The 17295-nt window shown below is 40.2% G+C and overlaps 1 protein-coding gene across 4 annotated transcripts in view; it reads left to right on the forward strand.

Moving 5' to 3' along the window:
* Positions 1-17295, forward strand: part of SOHLH2 (spermatogenesis and oogenesis specific basic helix-loop-helix 2) — an 86746-nt gene that overhangs the window by 25780 nt on the left and 43671 nt on the right. For 2 of the 4 annotated variants that reach the window (XM_058438189.1, XM_058438190.1), the window contains exon 1: positions 14602-14757. The exons of the other annotated variants lie outside the window; for them this stretch is intronic. In XM_058438189.1, coding sequence (XP_058294172.1) covers positions 14710-14757 — 48 coding nt within the window. In that variant the 5' untranslated portion in view covers positions 14602-14709. Of the gene's footprint in view, positions 1-14601; positions 14758-17295 lie in introns of those variants that run through there. 4 annotated transcript variants of the gene reach the window in all.

Consider the following 17295-nt stretch of genomic DNA (forward strand, 5'->3'; position numbering starts at 1 on the left):
TAAAGAACTGAAATGAGGGACTCCAAGATCTGTATTCTAATACCAGTTTTGCCACTTATAAGCTTCTGACTTTGGTAAATAACTTTTCATATCCTCAGTTTTATCCTTTATAATTACTGCCTTGAGATTGCTGTGCAGATCAAGGGTACTTACCACATATTTATTTCGTTACTTCTTAATAGTCTCTTTCCCACTAGAAGGGATGTGAATTAGCTTTTACTAATATAGAGGTATCAAAAAATACCTACAAGATAAAAGATGAAAATAAAAATTAAAATTTAGCAAGAATTTCCAACCAAGAAAAGTTTTAGTTTTAAGCTTTCTACCAGTCAGTGCAAAGAAGCAATGACTGCTTTCCTTTGTAGAAGGAATATACAAGTAGAGAAAAAGTTTTATCCAGTTCTAAGCTCTGAAAATAATTTTGTCATAAAGAAAATGCAATTACTGGCTGGACATGGTGGCTCACACCTCCTGTCACTTTGGGAGGGTAAGGCGAGTGAATTGCTTGAGCCCAGGAGTTCCAGACCAGCCTGAGCAACATGGCAAAACCCCATCTCTACAAAAAATACAAAAATTAACCAGTTGTGGTGACACGTGCCTGTAGCCTAGTACTCAGAAGGCTGAGGTGGGAGGATCACTTGAGCCAGGCCAGGAGGTTGAGGCTGCAATGAGCCACTGCACTCCAGCCTCGGCAACAGAGTAAGATCCTGTCTCAAAGAAAAAGAAAAAAAATCTAATTATTTGTTGCAATAACCACAGCAAAAATGACAGTTTAGGGTCTTTGATACTCAAATATATATTGACTTCAGTAGTTGTTTTCTTTCATTGGAAAGTTCAGAATTCATAAAGCAAAACCATCAGTAAAACAATATATATTTAAAAATTTAAGGTATCTAAATGTATTACAAAATATCAAGACATACCATTTTTAAAAACAAATATTGCCATAATAAAAAAGACAGATCATGAGTATTCACATGAGTGTGAAGAACCTGGAAACCTCATATGTTGCTGGTGGGGATGTTAAGTGTTACAGCCACTTTGGAAAACTGTCAGTTCCTCAAAAGGTTAAACATAGAGTTACTATATGACACAGCAAGTCTCTTTGGTATATGCCCAAGAAAAATGGAAACCTGTATCCACGTAAAACCATGTACAGGAAGGTTTGTGGCACCATTATTCAAATAGCCAAGAAGTCGAAATTACCCAAATGTTCATCAGCTGATGATCGGGTAAATAAAATGTAGTATATTCCAACAATGGATATTATTTGGCAGTAGAAAGGAATGAAATGCCACAACATGGGTAAACCTTGGAAACATTATCCTAAGTGAAATAATGGAATAACAAAAGACCATATATTGCATAATTCCATTTATATGAAATGTCCAAAATAGGCAAATCCATAGAGACAGAAAACAGATCAATAGTTGCTGAGGGTTGGGGGAAGGGTCGGTAATGGAGAATGACTGCTAATAGGTACAGGATTCCTTTTTCGGGTGATGAAAATGTTCTAGAATTGATTGCAGTGACAGTTGCACAACTCTGTGAAAATAATGAAAACTACTGTATACTTTAAGTGGGTTAATTATATGTTTTGTGATTTATATCTCAGTAACGTTGTTGTAAAAAATGTTAAATATACATTAACATTTAAATATTAATTAGTAGATAAATGTTAATGAAATATTATTTGATCTTTCTCAAAAATATGATCTTAAAAATACAGAAATGCATCATCACTAGTGCTATTACTGGGTATAGAGCTTACTTTATTTATTTATTTATTTTTGTGTATATGTGTGTGTTTGTGTGTGTAAAAATACAATAAACTGGTTGGAATATCTGCCTTATTAGCATATTTGTACCTTCTCTGCCCTTATTCACGTTCTATTCACATCGCTTCAAACAGCCCCCTCTTAAAAGAAGAATTGGACCCTTTAGAGGTCAGCTGCTTGGAGACATTGGGTTTCAGTGCTGCAGGTGTTGCTGGACCAGAGAACAGGACGTGCCTCGGATGAAAAGCACTCTGGCCCGCCTGCTTACATGGGTCCTCAACCTTGGCTGTGTGTCAGACTCACCTGAAGAGCTTAAAGTAAAATACTCAGACATTTCAGACATGTGCCCCACCCCCAGCATTGTGATCTCACATGTATTTCTTTAAGCCTCCCCCAGGAAGTCATGCAGAAAAGATTGGGGCCCACTCTGCTGGTTTAGTGTGGTTCCATCTCTCAAACTGAATGAAACTTCTTCCAACTCTCCTCAAGCTGACTTCACCTTGGTCTTTTTATTTTTACTTTTTTACAGTGAGAGAAAAGGATTTTACTTTTTCTTCATCGTTATTTATTTCAATTTTTATTTTAGATTCGGGGGTATCTGTGCAGGTTTGCTAACCTGGTATATTGTGTAATGCTGAGATTTGGGGCACAAATAATCCCATCACCCAGGGACTGAGCATAGTAGCCAACAGTTGTTTGTCAATGTTTGCTCTCCTTTCTTCCTCCACCCTCTAGTGGTCCCCAGTGTCTATTGTTGCTATCTTTATGTCCATGAGTACCCCGTGTTTGGCTATCACTTGTAAGCGAGAACATGCAGTATTTGGTTTCCTGCTCCCGTGTTAATTTGCGTAGGAAAATGGCCTCCAGCTGCATCCATATTGTTACAAAGGACATGATTTCATTTATTTTATGACTGTGTAGTATTCCATGGTGTATATCAGGAGTCCCCAGCCTCTGGCTGTGGACTGTTACCCATCCATGGCTTGTTAGGAATTGGGCTGCCCAGCAGGAGGTGAGCTGCAGGTGAGCAAGCATTACCACCTGAACTCCACCTCCTGTCAGATCAGCAGCAGCATTAAATCCTCATAGGAGCACGAACTCTTGTGAACTGTGCATGTGGAGGATCTAGGTTGCATACTCCTTATGAGAATCTAATGCCAGATGAGAGTTTAACTAATGACTAATCTGAGGTGGAACAGTTTCATCCCAAAACCATCCCCTCCCCACAATACAGTCTGTGGAAAAATTGTTTTCCATGAAACCAGTCCTTGGTGTCAAAAGGGTTGGGAACAACTGGTGTATATGTAGCACATTTTCCTTATTCAATCCACTGTTGATGGGCACCTAGGCTGATTCTGTGTCTTTACTATTGTGAATAGTGCTGCGATGAGCATGCAAGTGCATCTGTCTTTTTAGTAGAAAGGTTTGTTTTCTTTTGGATATATACCCAGTAATAAGATTGCTGGGTCAAATGGTAGCTTTAAGTTCTTTAAGAAATCTTCAGACTGCTTGCTACAGTGGCTGAACTAATTCACATTCCCACCAACAGTGCCTAAGTGTTCCCTTTCCTCCACAGCCTCACCAGCATCTGTTGCTTTTTGACTTTTCAATAATAGCCATTCAGACTGGTGTTAGGTGGTATCTTATTGTGGTTTTGATTTGCATTTCTCTGATGATTAGTGATGTAGAGCATTTTTTTCAGGTTTGTTGGCCACTTATATGTCTTCTTTTGATAAGTGTCTGTTCATGTCTTTTGTCCATTTTTTTTAATGGGATTATTTTTTGCTTGCTGAGTTGTTTCAGTTTCTTATAGATTCTGGATATTAGACCTTTGTCAGATGCATAGTTCATGGATATTTTCTCCCATTCTGTAGGTTTTCTGTTTAGTCTGTCGCTAGTTTCTTTTGCTGTGCATAAGCTCTTTAATTAGGTCCCGTTTGTCAGTTTTTGTTTTGGTTGCAATTGCTTTTGAGACTTAGTCATAAATTATTTCGCAAGGCCAACAATCAGAATGGTGTTTCCAGGGGCCAGGCCTAGTAGTTCATGCCTGTAATCCCAACACTTTGGAAGGTTAAGGCATGAGGATTGCTTGAGCCGAGGAGTTTGAGACCAGCCTGGGCAACATAGTGAGATTGCCATCTCTACAAAAAGTAAAAAATTAGCCAGGCATGGTGGTGCACGCCTATGGTCTCAGCTGCATGGGAGGCTGAGGTGGGAGGATCACTTGAGCCTGGCAAGTCAAGGCTCAGTGAGCTCTAATCATGCCACTATACTTCAGGCTAGGTAACAGAATGAAACCCTGTCTCAAAAAAAAAAAAAAAAAAGTGTTTCCTAGGTTTTCTTCTAGGATTCTTAATAGTTTGAGGGCTTACATTTAAATCTTTAATTCATCTTGTGGTAATTTTTGCATATGGTGAAAGGTAGGGGTCCAGTTTCTTCCTTCTGTATATGGCTAGCCAGCTATTCCAGCACCATTTGTTGAATAGGGAGTCCTTTCCTTATTGCCTATTTTTGTTGACTTTGTTGAAGATCAGATGGCTGTAGGTATGTGGCTTTTTTTTCCTGGGTTCTTTATTCTGTTCCATTGGTCTATGTGTCTGTTTTTGTGCCAGTACCATGCTGTTTTGATTACTATAGCTTTACAGTATAGTTTGAAGTCTGGTAATGTGTTGCCTCTGGCTTTTTCCTTTTTGATTAAGATTGCTCTGGCTATTCAGGCTCTTTTTTACTTCCACATGAATTTTAGAATAGTTTTTCTAGTTCTGTGAAAAATGATGTTAGTAGTTTGATAGGAATAGCATTGAATCTATAGATTGCTTTGGGCAGTATGGCTATTTTAACAATCTTGATTCTTCCACCCCATGAACATGGAATGCTTTTCCATTTGTTTATGTCATCTGATTTCTTTTGGCGGTGTTTTATAGTTCTCCTTATAGAGATCTTTCACCTCCTTGGTTAGATGTATTCCTAGGGGTTTTTGTGTATGTCTTTGTGTATGTGGCTATTGTAGATTGGATTGCATTCTCGATTTGGCTCTTAGCTTGAATGTTATTGGTGTATAGAAATGTTACTGATTTTTTGTACATTGATTTTGTATCCTGAAACTTTACCAAAGTTGTTTATCAATTCCAGGACCCTTTTGGCAGAGTCTATAGGGTTATCTATGTATAGGGTCATATTATCCTTGAAGAGAGATAGTTTGCATTCTTTTCCTATGTAGATGCCTTTTTTTTTTTCTTTCTCTTGTCTGATTGCTCTGGCTAGCACTTCCAGTACTATGTTGAATAGAAAATAGCTATTTCTGGGAGAATTTTCCAACCAAGATGTCAAAACAATAATGATGAGAGCATTATATGCTAATTCCCAATATTTTCCTTTGACTTATTTAAATTTAAATAATCCAATTTTTTTACTTAATGACCTTGTAGAGATATTTATAAAACACCTTTTGATTTTTGACTGGGGCTGGATTTTTAAAAAATTTATAAAGAGCTGTATAGTATTGATTTCAAATAAATTATTTCTACCTTTTCTTCATCTTAATTAGTTTTATCATGTATAGGAGATTCCAAAGCAGAGTTACCTATATCAATTTTAGTACTATTATTTGCATATTCTACTGGATAAGAAATTACTTATTTGGGACTAAGAATTATTCTTGCAGCAGAAGCTTATCAGTAACACTATTTGATTGCTTTTTGCTGTGTGCACAGATGAGGACCTGTCTAGACTTCTATACTATGTATATTGTATTAATTTTGTTCATAAATTAAGTAATTGAGTTATAGATACTAATTGAATATGTAAAAAATTTAGATTGTTGATTTTAAATATCAGAATAACCAAATTGTAACAACAGCGCTGGGATTTTGGTATTTAAAAAGGGCAGAGTATACCAGAATATTAAAAACTGGTATTGAAATCACTACATATAATTGAGTTATAAAAAAGTACCTTTAAAATAATAAAGCACTCATATCATATATTTGACAGTAGGGCATTATTTTTACAGGTTAACATTCAATTAATCTGACTTTGAATTAGAAAAATCTTGAATTTATAGAGTTCATTTAACTTTATTAAGGCAATTTGCCAACTCAGCTACAGAAATACAGAAAATATTACTATCTGGAGAACTACACAGTCGTAAGTTTATCATCGTTAAAACTGTTTAAGCAGAGATTAGGTGACCATTCCTCAGGAATAGTATACGAAGGATTCCTGCAGTGGTGGAGGTGTGTATTTGGTTGCTGTCAGTGTGCCTTCTGATACTAAGATTCTGTAATTCCCTGCTCATTTATCACACAACAAAACATGAGACAAAAATAACTCCCTAAAATATATGTTGATTACACCATATAGGTTGTATACATATAGACTGTAAATATGAGCTTTCAAAAACGTTTTGCCATTAGCTAATAACTAACAAAATCAGTTTTATTAGGGTGGTTTTGTGTTTATGTTGCATGGTGTTCAATGAGCTTATGTCTGTCGTTTTCATCAAATGTGGAAAATTTGGGGCCATTTTGGTATTACTTTTCTGCCCTTTCCTGTCCTCCTGGGACTTTAATTACAGCCTGTTGTAAAGCACTTGATATTGTTCTTTTTGGTTCCTTTTTTATATCTTCTGTCACTGTATTTATGTTTTCCTTTAAATAATAGGATAGGCATATAATGACTTTTAGCATACTTATTTGCTAATTACAGTATCTTTTTCATTTCTCAGTCTGTTTCTGGTGACTTATTTTTCTCCTGGTTTCAGGTCTCATTTTCTGCTTCTTGTAATATCTACTAATTTTATATTAGATGCCAGGCATTGATGATTTCACATTGTTGGTTATAGATTTATTCTTATAGGCAGTTAAATTACTTGCTCAGTTTCTTCTTTTGAAGCCTTTGTCAGCAGGGTAAGTATAGAGTGACCTTTGCCCCACAGAGAGTTTAGCACCATTTCTAAGGCATAGCTATTGTGGGATCGCTAGAAAATTCTGTGAGTGATCAGCTGGTTCACTCAACTCTGGCTGGTTGGACCTCAGATGCCTCACAGGCTTGTGTGGCACTCTGCTTGACCTCATAGAGTTTTACTCTAGGCTTACATGTCTTAATATCCAGCCAACTCTCAAGGGGCTCCTAAGCAGATCTCTGGAATTCTGTTTTTACATATGTTAGCTCTCTGGTACTCTGCTGTACAACTTCAGCTACTTCAGCCTCCCTGAACTCCAGCCTCTGTCTTCTCAACTACATGAAACCACCATGCTTTGTTTGGGATCCCCTACCCTGCTCTGAGGTCTGTACCTGCAGGTAGAAATCTAGAATGATGGATAGCCTCACTTCATTCCTCTCAGGGGTCATAGTCTTAAGGTACATGTCAATATCTGCAGTTTTTTTCATACATTTTTGTCTAGTTTTCTGTTTCTTCACAGTAAGAAGCTAAATCTTTCTCGTTACTCTCAAAGCCAGAAGTAAAGGATAAAGCATTAAAATAAAAGCAAAGAAAATATTTAAAATCTAATATAAAAATCCATTTTGCTATGCATCTGTAACTTTTTTTTATGTTATCACCTAAATATATTTTTCTCACCTTAATCACTGAAATTTGCACTGGATAAAATGACTGGATGGGGCTTTGTCTTATCTTGGCGAGGAGGTAAGTATATTCTGGGAAGAAAGAGCAAAAGGTATTTATTTGGTGATCAAATTGGTGGACTGTAGCAAAGACTGTTGCTATACACTCACCAAACTGTTTTCTTTTTCTGTGGGACACAGAACTAGGCTACATTTTGTATGTGTTAAACACTTTGTTTGCCGGTGTGTGATGGTGCACACATACTTCTTTGCTTAGTGATATATGCATGAAACACTGTTTAGTAGTGTGTGGTATGTATGCTACTGTGTTTAGAGATAGGGGTGTGAAACACTGTGCGCACCTAGGTGTGACCCTGCGACTAACTTCAGGCCAATATAACCTAGACATAAGTGATACATGTTGTTTCTGTGACTAGCCCATTAAAACCTCCCAGGTGATCCTTCTTGTTTGTGCTTTTTAAAAAAAAAAAAAAAAATTGTGTTATGGGTGGATATAGAGGATCTAAAAGCAAATTCCAAGGCCTCAGGGATAGCAGATCCACAAGGTAGAAGAAAATTGGGTCCCCGAATCACTTCATATAGCACATCCATTCCTCTCACTTTGTTAATCCTCATTTGATTTTTATGTAAGGGAAAAGGAAATCCTGTTGTATGTTGCTGTGTGTATTAAGACACTGAGATTTAGGTTTTACTGGTTGAAGCAGTCAGCCTATGCTCACTTGTATCAAACAATATTTTTAGTAAGACTTACAGGTATTTAGGTTTTCTTCAGTAGATAATATCTTTCTTGGCAACTACATGAGAGAGAAATTCAGCTGTTCATTGATGGTGATGGCTCCTGGCCTGCTGCATCACTGAATCACGTTCTTGAATCTCAATTAATATTTTAAAATTGATTCTAATTTGGTATATTTTCAAGTCTGCTGAACATAACTAAAACAATGATTTTTTTTTAACTAAACAATCTTTTTGCATTTCCATCAATGTCTTTCTAGGATGCTGTTCTTTCAAGCCTTAGTACAAATACTGTAAAATCTGATAGGCAAATACTTACTGGGCCCAAACAACTGTGGAATGTAGCAGTCAGTGTGCAAGCGTGGAAGGATGCCCATAATAACTTTTGCTCAGATGAGGAAGAACGCACAGCATCACTCATCCACAGCATATATAAAATCCCATTGGGAAGATATGGTGAAAGTCCTCTTCACTGGGAATGGGGTTGGTTCCTTTCTTAGGCTCTGACTCTGCTCTTGGGAGGAATGTTCTTGTCCATTTTTTCTCAGTAGCCTCTGGCTCCAGTCCATGGGAGTTTCTTCCTTTTTCATCTTCTTGCCCACATTCAAAGTGGATGATGAGGTTATGCCCTCTATTGGGGATGCATAGCTTTCAGAGCTCATACTCTGTTTGAACAAAATTGGGTGTCTAAAGGCGATTTTACAGTTCAAAGGCTTTTTAGTCCTAGTGTATATAAATTCCATCAAAATAGTAGCCAGTTCTATGTATAATATAATTTCAGAGCATGATTTGTTTCTTTGGCCCATACCTCTCTCTGCCTAATGGCAGCTACCATGCAGGTATTTAACTAATCGATTAAGGTGATGTGAAGTTAACACCTATCCATAATCTGATCCTTGCCACAAGGCTGAGTATTAGTGGCCTTTTGTGGCTCAAGACTTTTCTCAGCCTTATCTCTTTCTTTTTGGGATCTAGAAATAGTTGGCCTTTCCAACTCTTTAATGCCCTTCGATGCCCCAAATTTCTAGATTCTTTCCTAGACTCTCTCTATTCCCTTTTGGGAATATAGTTAGCTATATTGCAAGTTCACCAATTTATTCTCTCTTACCAAAGGCAGCCAGTAACATTTAGTACACATGTATTAGTCCATTCTCATGCTGCTAATAAAGACATACCTGAGACTGGGTAATTTATAAAGGAAAGAGGTTTAATTGACTCACAGTTCAGCATGGCTGGGGAGGCCTCTGAAAACTTAAAATCATGGCAGAAGGGGAAGCAAACACGTCCTTCTTCACATGGCAGCAAGAAAGAAAAGTGCCGAGCAAAAGTGGGAAACGCCCCTTATAAAACCATCAGATCTTATGAGAACTCACTCATTAGCATGAGAACAGCAGCATGGGAGTAACCTCCCCCATGATTCAATTACCTCCCACCAGGTCCCTCCCAGACATGTGGGGATTATGGGAACTACAATTCAAGATGAGATTTGGGTGGGGACATAGCCAAACCATATCAACACATTATTATTCATTGTTTTCCCAACATCCTTCCTTTGACCTACAGTCTTAGTAAGCACTTGGTCTGCTATGGCATAACAGGGATCCCAGGCTTCCAACCTCCCATATTGTTTCTGTGCCTCTCACTGCAGACCTGCTAAGTTAATGCCACACATATTAGTATTTTGTTAAGGCAGCACCTAAATTCAAGCTATTAATCTCTCTATTATGACTATAAGAAATAACTCTGAAACTTTAGAGGCTTAACACAAAGGTTTCTTTCTCTCACACATCACAATCCATTCTGGTTTCAGCAGTGAAAAGAAGTAAATCTAAGTAAATAACAAAATAATATTTATATCTGGGAGAGAGGGGGAAATGTCAATGAGAGACACACAGGTATTTTAAAATTATTGATAGTGTCTGTTAGGCTGAATGGTAGGTACATACACATCCATATTATTATACTTTAAATAATACATATGTAATATACTCGGGTATGTATGAAATTTTCAAAATAAAAAAATTAAAATTACTTCAGATAACTTTTTTTTTTTTTTGAGACAAGGTCTTGCTCTGTTTCCCAGGATTGAGTGCAGTTGCATGATCATAGCTCACTGCAGCCTCAAATTCCTGGGCTCAGCCTCTCAGGTGTGTGCCACCACGCCTAATTTTTTTTTTTAATTTTTGGTAGAAATGGTATTTTGCCATGTTGCCCAGGCTAGTCTTGAACTCCTGGCCTCAAGTATTCCTCCTGGCTTGGACTCCCAAAGTGTTTGGATTACAAGTGTGAGCCACCTATACCAGGCCTGTCAGCTGACTTTTAAACCATATTAGTATACATCAACATATTCATGAGTAAAGTGTGAATGACATTTTTCTACTCCCGCTTATCCCTCACCTTTACAAACAAGAAGCTTCTCTCATTTAAGGTGGCCTGACGTTTTTGTGCTAAAGAAATTCCTCATGACTTCATACAGCCACAGTTGGCTGTCACTGTGGCTAAAGGAAAATGAGTTCATTTGTAACTTTGTGATCTCCTCAGACCATACAGCTATAACCAATGACTACCCTGGGGGGATGCACTCAAAATGAATCCATGTGGGATCGCACAGGCCCACTGTGGACTTTGTGTGACACAGCCCCTCCTCCATGGTTACAGTGTTACTTTGGTTTAGCTCTACATTTCCTAGCAAAGACTTGTGGTTAAAATGAGGCAGATTTAGTAGAACTAAATCCTGTTTTAAAAAGTGAACATACTGAATGATGAGAAAACTGTCAAGTCTTACTGCAGTCTAATGCAGGGCATCATTAGAAGTTGGTACTATTCTTTGACCTTTGTTACTGCCTAAGGGCAATGGTTCTAAACTCATTGGGAAAAACATGTATTTATTATCACCTTCTGTATGTATACTAAATACTAGGATATGAAATCTAATAAACAGTCTCTGCCTTACCATGCTGCTAAAATCAAGTCATAATTGTTGAGCAGAGGTGTGAGACAGTGTTAGTCTATTTGAAGTGCTATAACAAAATACATACTGGGTGGCTTATAAACAACAGAAATTTATTCTCACAGTTCTGGAGGCTGTGAAGTCCAAGATCAAGGCAGCAGCAGATTCAATCTCTGGGGAGGGCCCACTTTCTGGTTCATAGATGGCATCTTCTCACTGTGTCCTCATGTGGTAGAAGGGGTGAGGGATCTCTCGTGGGCTTATTTTACAAGGGCACTAATCCAGTTTATGAGGGCTCCTCCCCATGACCTATTACCTCCCAAAGATCCCACATCTTAATACTATTACCTGGGGGCTAGATTTCAAATATGAATTTTGGGGGGACATCAATATTAAATCTTTAGCAGATGGAATTAGTACTACTTTGAAAATTTTCTGTTGTCTTCTCAGACTAACTACAAAACAAAAGTGTGAGTCAGCCTGTTGTGTGGGAGAAACCCAAGCAAGCACAAGTATAACATTCAGGGGTAAGCAGGTGCGCTAAACCTCAGACAACGCAGCTGTCAGAACTGTACTTTCAGGTTAGGAGGACTGAGGGAGAGGCAGAAAGAAGGCATGCATGCAGCAGGAGTGGAAGCCTCTTTGATGCAGGGACAATGGACAGGAAATGTTTTTCAGGCAGAGCTCAGAATCAAAGAATAAGTGAATTAGCAGCTGGGAAGGATCAGAAGCTATATTCAGGGCAGTTCCCAAACCAATAAACTGTGCTCACAGTGTTGTGATGGCAAGTGCTATTGTTTAAGGCAGCTTGGTGCTCCTGTAGGCTTCAGGTGACTTATTAATACTACAATTCCAAAGAAAGAAGTTACTCTATCTGCTTGTGCAAATCTTATACTGGGGACTCTTGGGGGGACCTCGGGACACTATTAGGGAATAGAAACTAATCTAGTCACTTGATTTGAAGCTAAGTCTAGAAAGCCAGAATGGGACAAGGTAATGTGGCCCTAATGCCACATTGAGGAATGAGACTTAATTGTAATAAGCAGAGAAACCCTTGTACGTTTTTAAATAGGGAAAGGACAGGATTAAAACTGACCTTACCTTTTCCCCATGCAACCACCAACACAATTTACACCAGTTCTGGCTTTGAAATACTGAGTTTGCCATTTTGGTGTGTGTAATATTTTTTCCTTTCCTCCAAGCCTCATCTTTTCCTTTCCACTACACAAGATTCAAGAATGTGAAAGGTGCCAAAGAAATTAAATGGCTTACACTCTATGTTATAATTTGGAGGGGTTATATTAATAGTAGGATTTCTCAACCTCAGCACGAATACCATTTTGGGCCACATAATTCTCTGTTGTAGAGCGCTGTCCTGGGCATTGTAGGATGTTTAGCAGCATCCCTGAACTCTACTGGCTAGAAGCTAGTGCACCACCAGTGATGACAATGAAAAATGTCTTCAGACATTGCCAAATGTCCCTTGGAGGGCAAAATCTTCCCTGGGAAGAGACATTGTTTTAGAGTAGATGTCTGTTCATTTACAAAGAAAGTATTTTGTTTGTTTGTTTGTTTTGTGAGACAGGGTCTCCCTCTGTTCCCCAGCCTGGAGTGGTGCAATCACAGATCATCGCAGCCTCAAACTCCCAAGCTCAAGCAATCCTCGTACCACAGCCTCTGGAGTAGCTGGGACCACAGGTGTGTGCCACCACACCAGGCTAACTTTTTTTAGTTTTTGTAGAGATGGGGGTGTCCTTCTGTCTCTCAGGAACTAGTGACCTCAAGTGATCTCACCTTGGCCTCCCAAAGTGCTGGAATTATGGACATGAGCCACCACTACACTTGACCTTTTTTTTTTTTTTTTTTTTTAAAGGAGATTGGAAACAAAAATATCTAAGTTAATTCTTAGGAAGCTTGGATTCATATTCTAGATACAGGAGAAGTTTATTATCTTTTTTTTCTTCCTTCAACACAGTAGTGATGACTTCCTCTCACATAATCTTAGGGGCATTTTTTTACTTAAAAGCAATGAGTCCATTTCCCTTTCAACATTGTCTTTGTCTGTTAGAATTAAGACTTGCTAGTCTAGACCTCTGGAGCAATGGAAATCTGGTGCTTGCGCATTCAGGACGAAATGCTCAAAGCTGCCTCAATTCACACCCTACACCAATGCCTGGGCAGGACTTGACCTTTGTCTTATATTGGTGAGCAAACCGCTTCCCGCACAGACATTGATCTGGATACTGTCAGTTCCTGATTAATTGGAAAAGCAATAGAAGTGAAATTTATTACACTCTGTTAAGATGTGTACACTTTCAAAATTAATGCAGAATGATCCCATCAGAAGTTTATCTGCTCCTTTTCTTCCCATCAGAATTGTAGAATACCACGATTGTATTTTTGCATGCCCCCAGGATCTAAATCGGACCCCCAGGACACAGCACCAGCTGCTCAGGAACCAGGAGACTTGCTCAGGGACGGCCTGCAGCGATGGTTCCCCGTAGAGCTCCTCTGTGTTACATGCTCTAGTGAGATCCAGAGTCTGCAGTCATCCACAATAACTACCACACTTACAGCAATGGAAAAATCATGGCACAGTAGTCAAAACACATCCGAGGAAGGATCCTTCGCAGGTCCTGACGCCCAATAGGTCTCAGTAAAATGTTCAGTGAAGGTTGAGTAGAGGGGTTTACGTAGCAGGAGTCACGAGAAAATTTTATCGCCTCATTGTTTCAGTTGAGAAAATAGGGACAGTATTTGTTAAATCACAGCACAAAAATGAAGTGTTTCTAATATATATATATTTTTTTGAGACAGAATCTCGCTCCCTCGCCCAGGCTGGAGTGCAGTGGGCGATCTTGGCTCACTGCAACCTCCGCCTTCCGGGTTCAAGCTATTCTTGTGCCTCAGCCTCCCAGATAGCTGGGATTACAGGCGCCCATCACCACACCTGGCTAATTTTTGTATTTTTAGTAGAGACGGGTTTTCACCATGTTGGCTTGGCTGGTCTCGAACTCCTGAGCTCAAGTGATCCACCCGCCTCGGCCTCCCAAAGTGCTAGGATGAACAGGCGTGAGCCACCGCGCCCGGCCTAACATTTTAAATTTCTTAGTGGTTTGGAAAGAAAGCACCGTAAAAGTACTCGCCTTACCTATCCTCTGTTTATGTTTGTTTAGAAAAGAGCAAAACAAACCCAAGTGTTTGCTAATTCCTAACATTTAAACTGGAAAGACTGCCCGTAAGAAAAGACTTCTTAAAATTTTTAGACCATCTTGAGGTGACTGACGCCTTGCCTCCCGCCTCCCCAGGTGGCGCAGTGGGAGTGACTACGCGGGGCTTAGTGTCGTGAGAGCTGCCCTGGGAAGGGGACTTGGAGTGCGCAGTCAGCTAATGACACGGTCTCCTAAGGGCCCCCAGGACAGCTTGAGTAGCCCCGGCGGGCAGGCCCCCAACCCGGGTTCTGCGGGGACCCCTCAGAGCGGCCTGCTGCTCCCCCACGCGCCAGAACCGGTGACAGGGCCACTTTAAGGGCGCCCGGGGCGTGCTCGCCCTCAGCTGCGGCCAGGAGCCATTAGTGCTGGGGGCGGGCCCGGGACGCAGCGGCTGTGGAGCTCCTCCTGCTGGGAGGCTGCCCCAGGACCCAGCACGTGCACAGCGGCCATGGCTTCCTCAATTATCTGCCAGGAGCACGGCCAGATCTCGGGCCAGGTAAGAGGCTGAGGAAGGGGAGGCAGCTGCGTTTATAACCTCGCGGGCGGGCCCTAGGTCGGTGGTCCCCTCGGCCCTCAAAGCCCGGCCCGGGGAGCTCTCATTCTCGGGGAACCGCGAGGAGCGGATAGCAGGAAGGGCCGTTTCCAGGGCGCGAGTCCACTCTCTCCGGGCGCCCCGAGCTGGGGAAGCGCGGACCCGGCTTCTGAGGGTGCCCCCAGGTGCCACCAGGCCCTTGGGGCCCGAGGTTGGGGGACGGGGCTGATTTATCTCAGGAGAGGAGGCCAAGGAAGAAAGAGAACTGAATCGTGTTATAAAGAAAACCCAGTAACTGATGAAATGTTCAGTGAAACTTATCTGGAATCCAAAAATTGCAGATTGCATCACATCAATTAATAAATGTGAATTCTCCAACTAAAAAAAACAAAACAAAACCATCTTAGCCCTTGACGTTTCCCCAACTTATTTTTCGAGCAGAAGGCCACTTGTAAAGTTAGCTACCTAGAAACACCATTTAGTAGGCACTCTGGGGCTGGTGGCTGGACAAAAATGTGAACGATGATTTTTTAATATAAGAAAGTTTGTTTAGGCGCGTTGTTTTCCTGCATTCCCGTCTCTGCACAGCTGGGCATGTTTATTTTCAGTTTGCGCACTGGCGTGGCATCCCAAAATGTCCGTGGAGCTTCCACCCAAACAGGCAACTTTGTGTGGAACCAAAGCCGTGGTGGGAAGGGGACCAGCTCTGCACGCATTTGCCACCTCCATGGATATCGAAAAGCCCACTGGCCTCTCTTGAAAGCACCTTATTTTTCGGCCCCTTTAGCAAAGCACAAAATCACTTTTGTAACTGTTTTTGATAAAAGTGAAACGTGATGATTACCCCACTAGGAGGAAAGCATAGGCGAAACCTCCCCACTCCAGAAAGCAAGGCCAGCTGGGGAGGGGGGCTTTCATCTTAGTATTGTCCGCATCTTGATAAATAGGAGAGAGCAATCTTTTGTGCTGAATGTAGTCTTGTTACCTCTTAGAATGCTCTGCGAACTTAATTTCATCTCTTCTTAAGAGCAAGCTTGTCTGAAATGGAATTAGAATCACTTTGAAGTGGACCCGTTTAACAGGTTTTCTTAATTTTTCAAGATGGAGGAACCTATTTAAACTCTAAGGAAAAATAGTATTTTATGGTGCAGGATTAGGCAAAGCTGCACAAAACGAATTCTGAATGAAATATCTGATCATCTAGTAGAACATAAATAATTGTGGTTTCCTCCCCTTGAAAGAGTGTGAAGCCCCAACTGACCCCCCTTTGTGTGCCTTTGTGAGAAAAGCTGCTTGCTCAGTTTCTCCAGATAGAGCTGTTTAAATCCCTTGACTCCTGAGGAAACTGAAGGCCCACAATTGCCCCATGAGAGCCTCAGCCTTGCAGCTGCTGCTGATTGTGGGCTGCTCTGCTCCTGGTGATAAGAGTGACATAAATAACAACTCACTAAAATGTAGGAGTGATTTGCTTTAAGCACTTCAGCACCTGCTGTTACTAATTAAGGGTTTAGCCTGCCACAGATTGCAAATGGAAATCCAGTGTTTTAAAAATTGTAGAGACTAGAGTGCTCTGTATGTTACTGTGATCACAGAAATGAAACAGTGGATGAAGTGTCTTGGTGACAATGATGTCATGTTATTAAAACCACCCACACTTAAAGGGTATGTACCAAGGTGTTAATAGGGCTTACCCTGAGTGGTGGAATTACACTTTATTTTCTTTTTTCAATTTAGTATTTCCCAATGAATACATGTTACTTTTGTTTACAAAGGTGTAGTAAGCAATTCAAACAGAAAAAGATATTTCATCAAACGAAGCTAGCATTGGTTCAAATTACTGCTTGCAGGTGAAAATCTTAGATGTACTAAAAGGCAGTTTTCCAAGCAGAATATACTAGAAACATTTATTCCTTTTTCTTTTTGTCAATAGATCTTTTTCATCGCCTGTGTTCATATTACATTGTCAACAAGATATTTTAAACTAAATAAATATTCAGATTTATGTTGATTATAAACTATTCCCTTAATTTGAGTTATGGAACTGGGATAGTGGACTTGAGCAATGTTCTGATTTGTCCATTAACATTCCAAGCGTGCTATGGCACTGATTTTGTAAGGCAGGGAAAGAAGCATTTGGGAAGAGAGCAAATCAGTTCTTTCCAGAGCTGCTTTATGTCATACCCGCTCTGTGCCATGGTGCAAGACACTATGCAAAGACTTCAGACTCCTGCACAGAACGGTGGGTTAGTGGTGCTTGTTTCTCCTCATCCCTTTCCAGATCATCTTCCTACCTACCCTCAGATTTCTCCCGACTTCCCACTATGCATGTTCTGCCCTTCATAACTCTTTCTTGACTTTTTTTTTCCCCCAAAGGCCGAGAGATTCTGGGGACACTGGAACTGAGCCTCTAAGGGGGGTTAGTGCAGTCAGAATGCCATGTGCTAGCTAGGGAAAGGCTCAAGCTAGGCAGTTGATTTCTGTTATTTTAAAGCTTATGCTCTG

This window comes from Hylobates moloch, unplaced genomic scaffold, assembly GCF_009828535.3.
Source record: "Hylobates moloch isolate HMO894 unplaced genomic scaffold, HMol_V3 SCAFFOLD_4, whole genome shotgun sequence".
Classification (NCBI taxonomy): Eukaryota; Metazoa; Chordata; class Mammalia; order Primates; family Hylobatidae; genus Hylobates; species Hylobates moloch.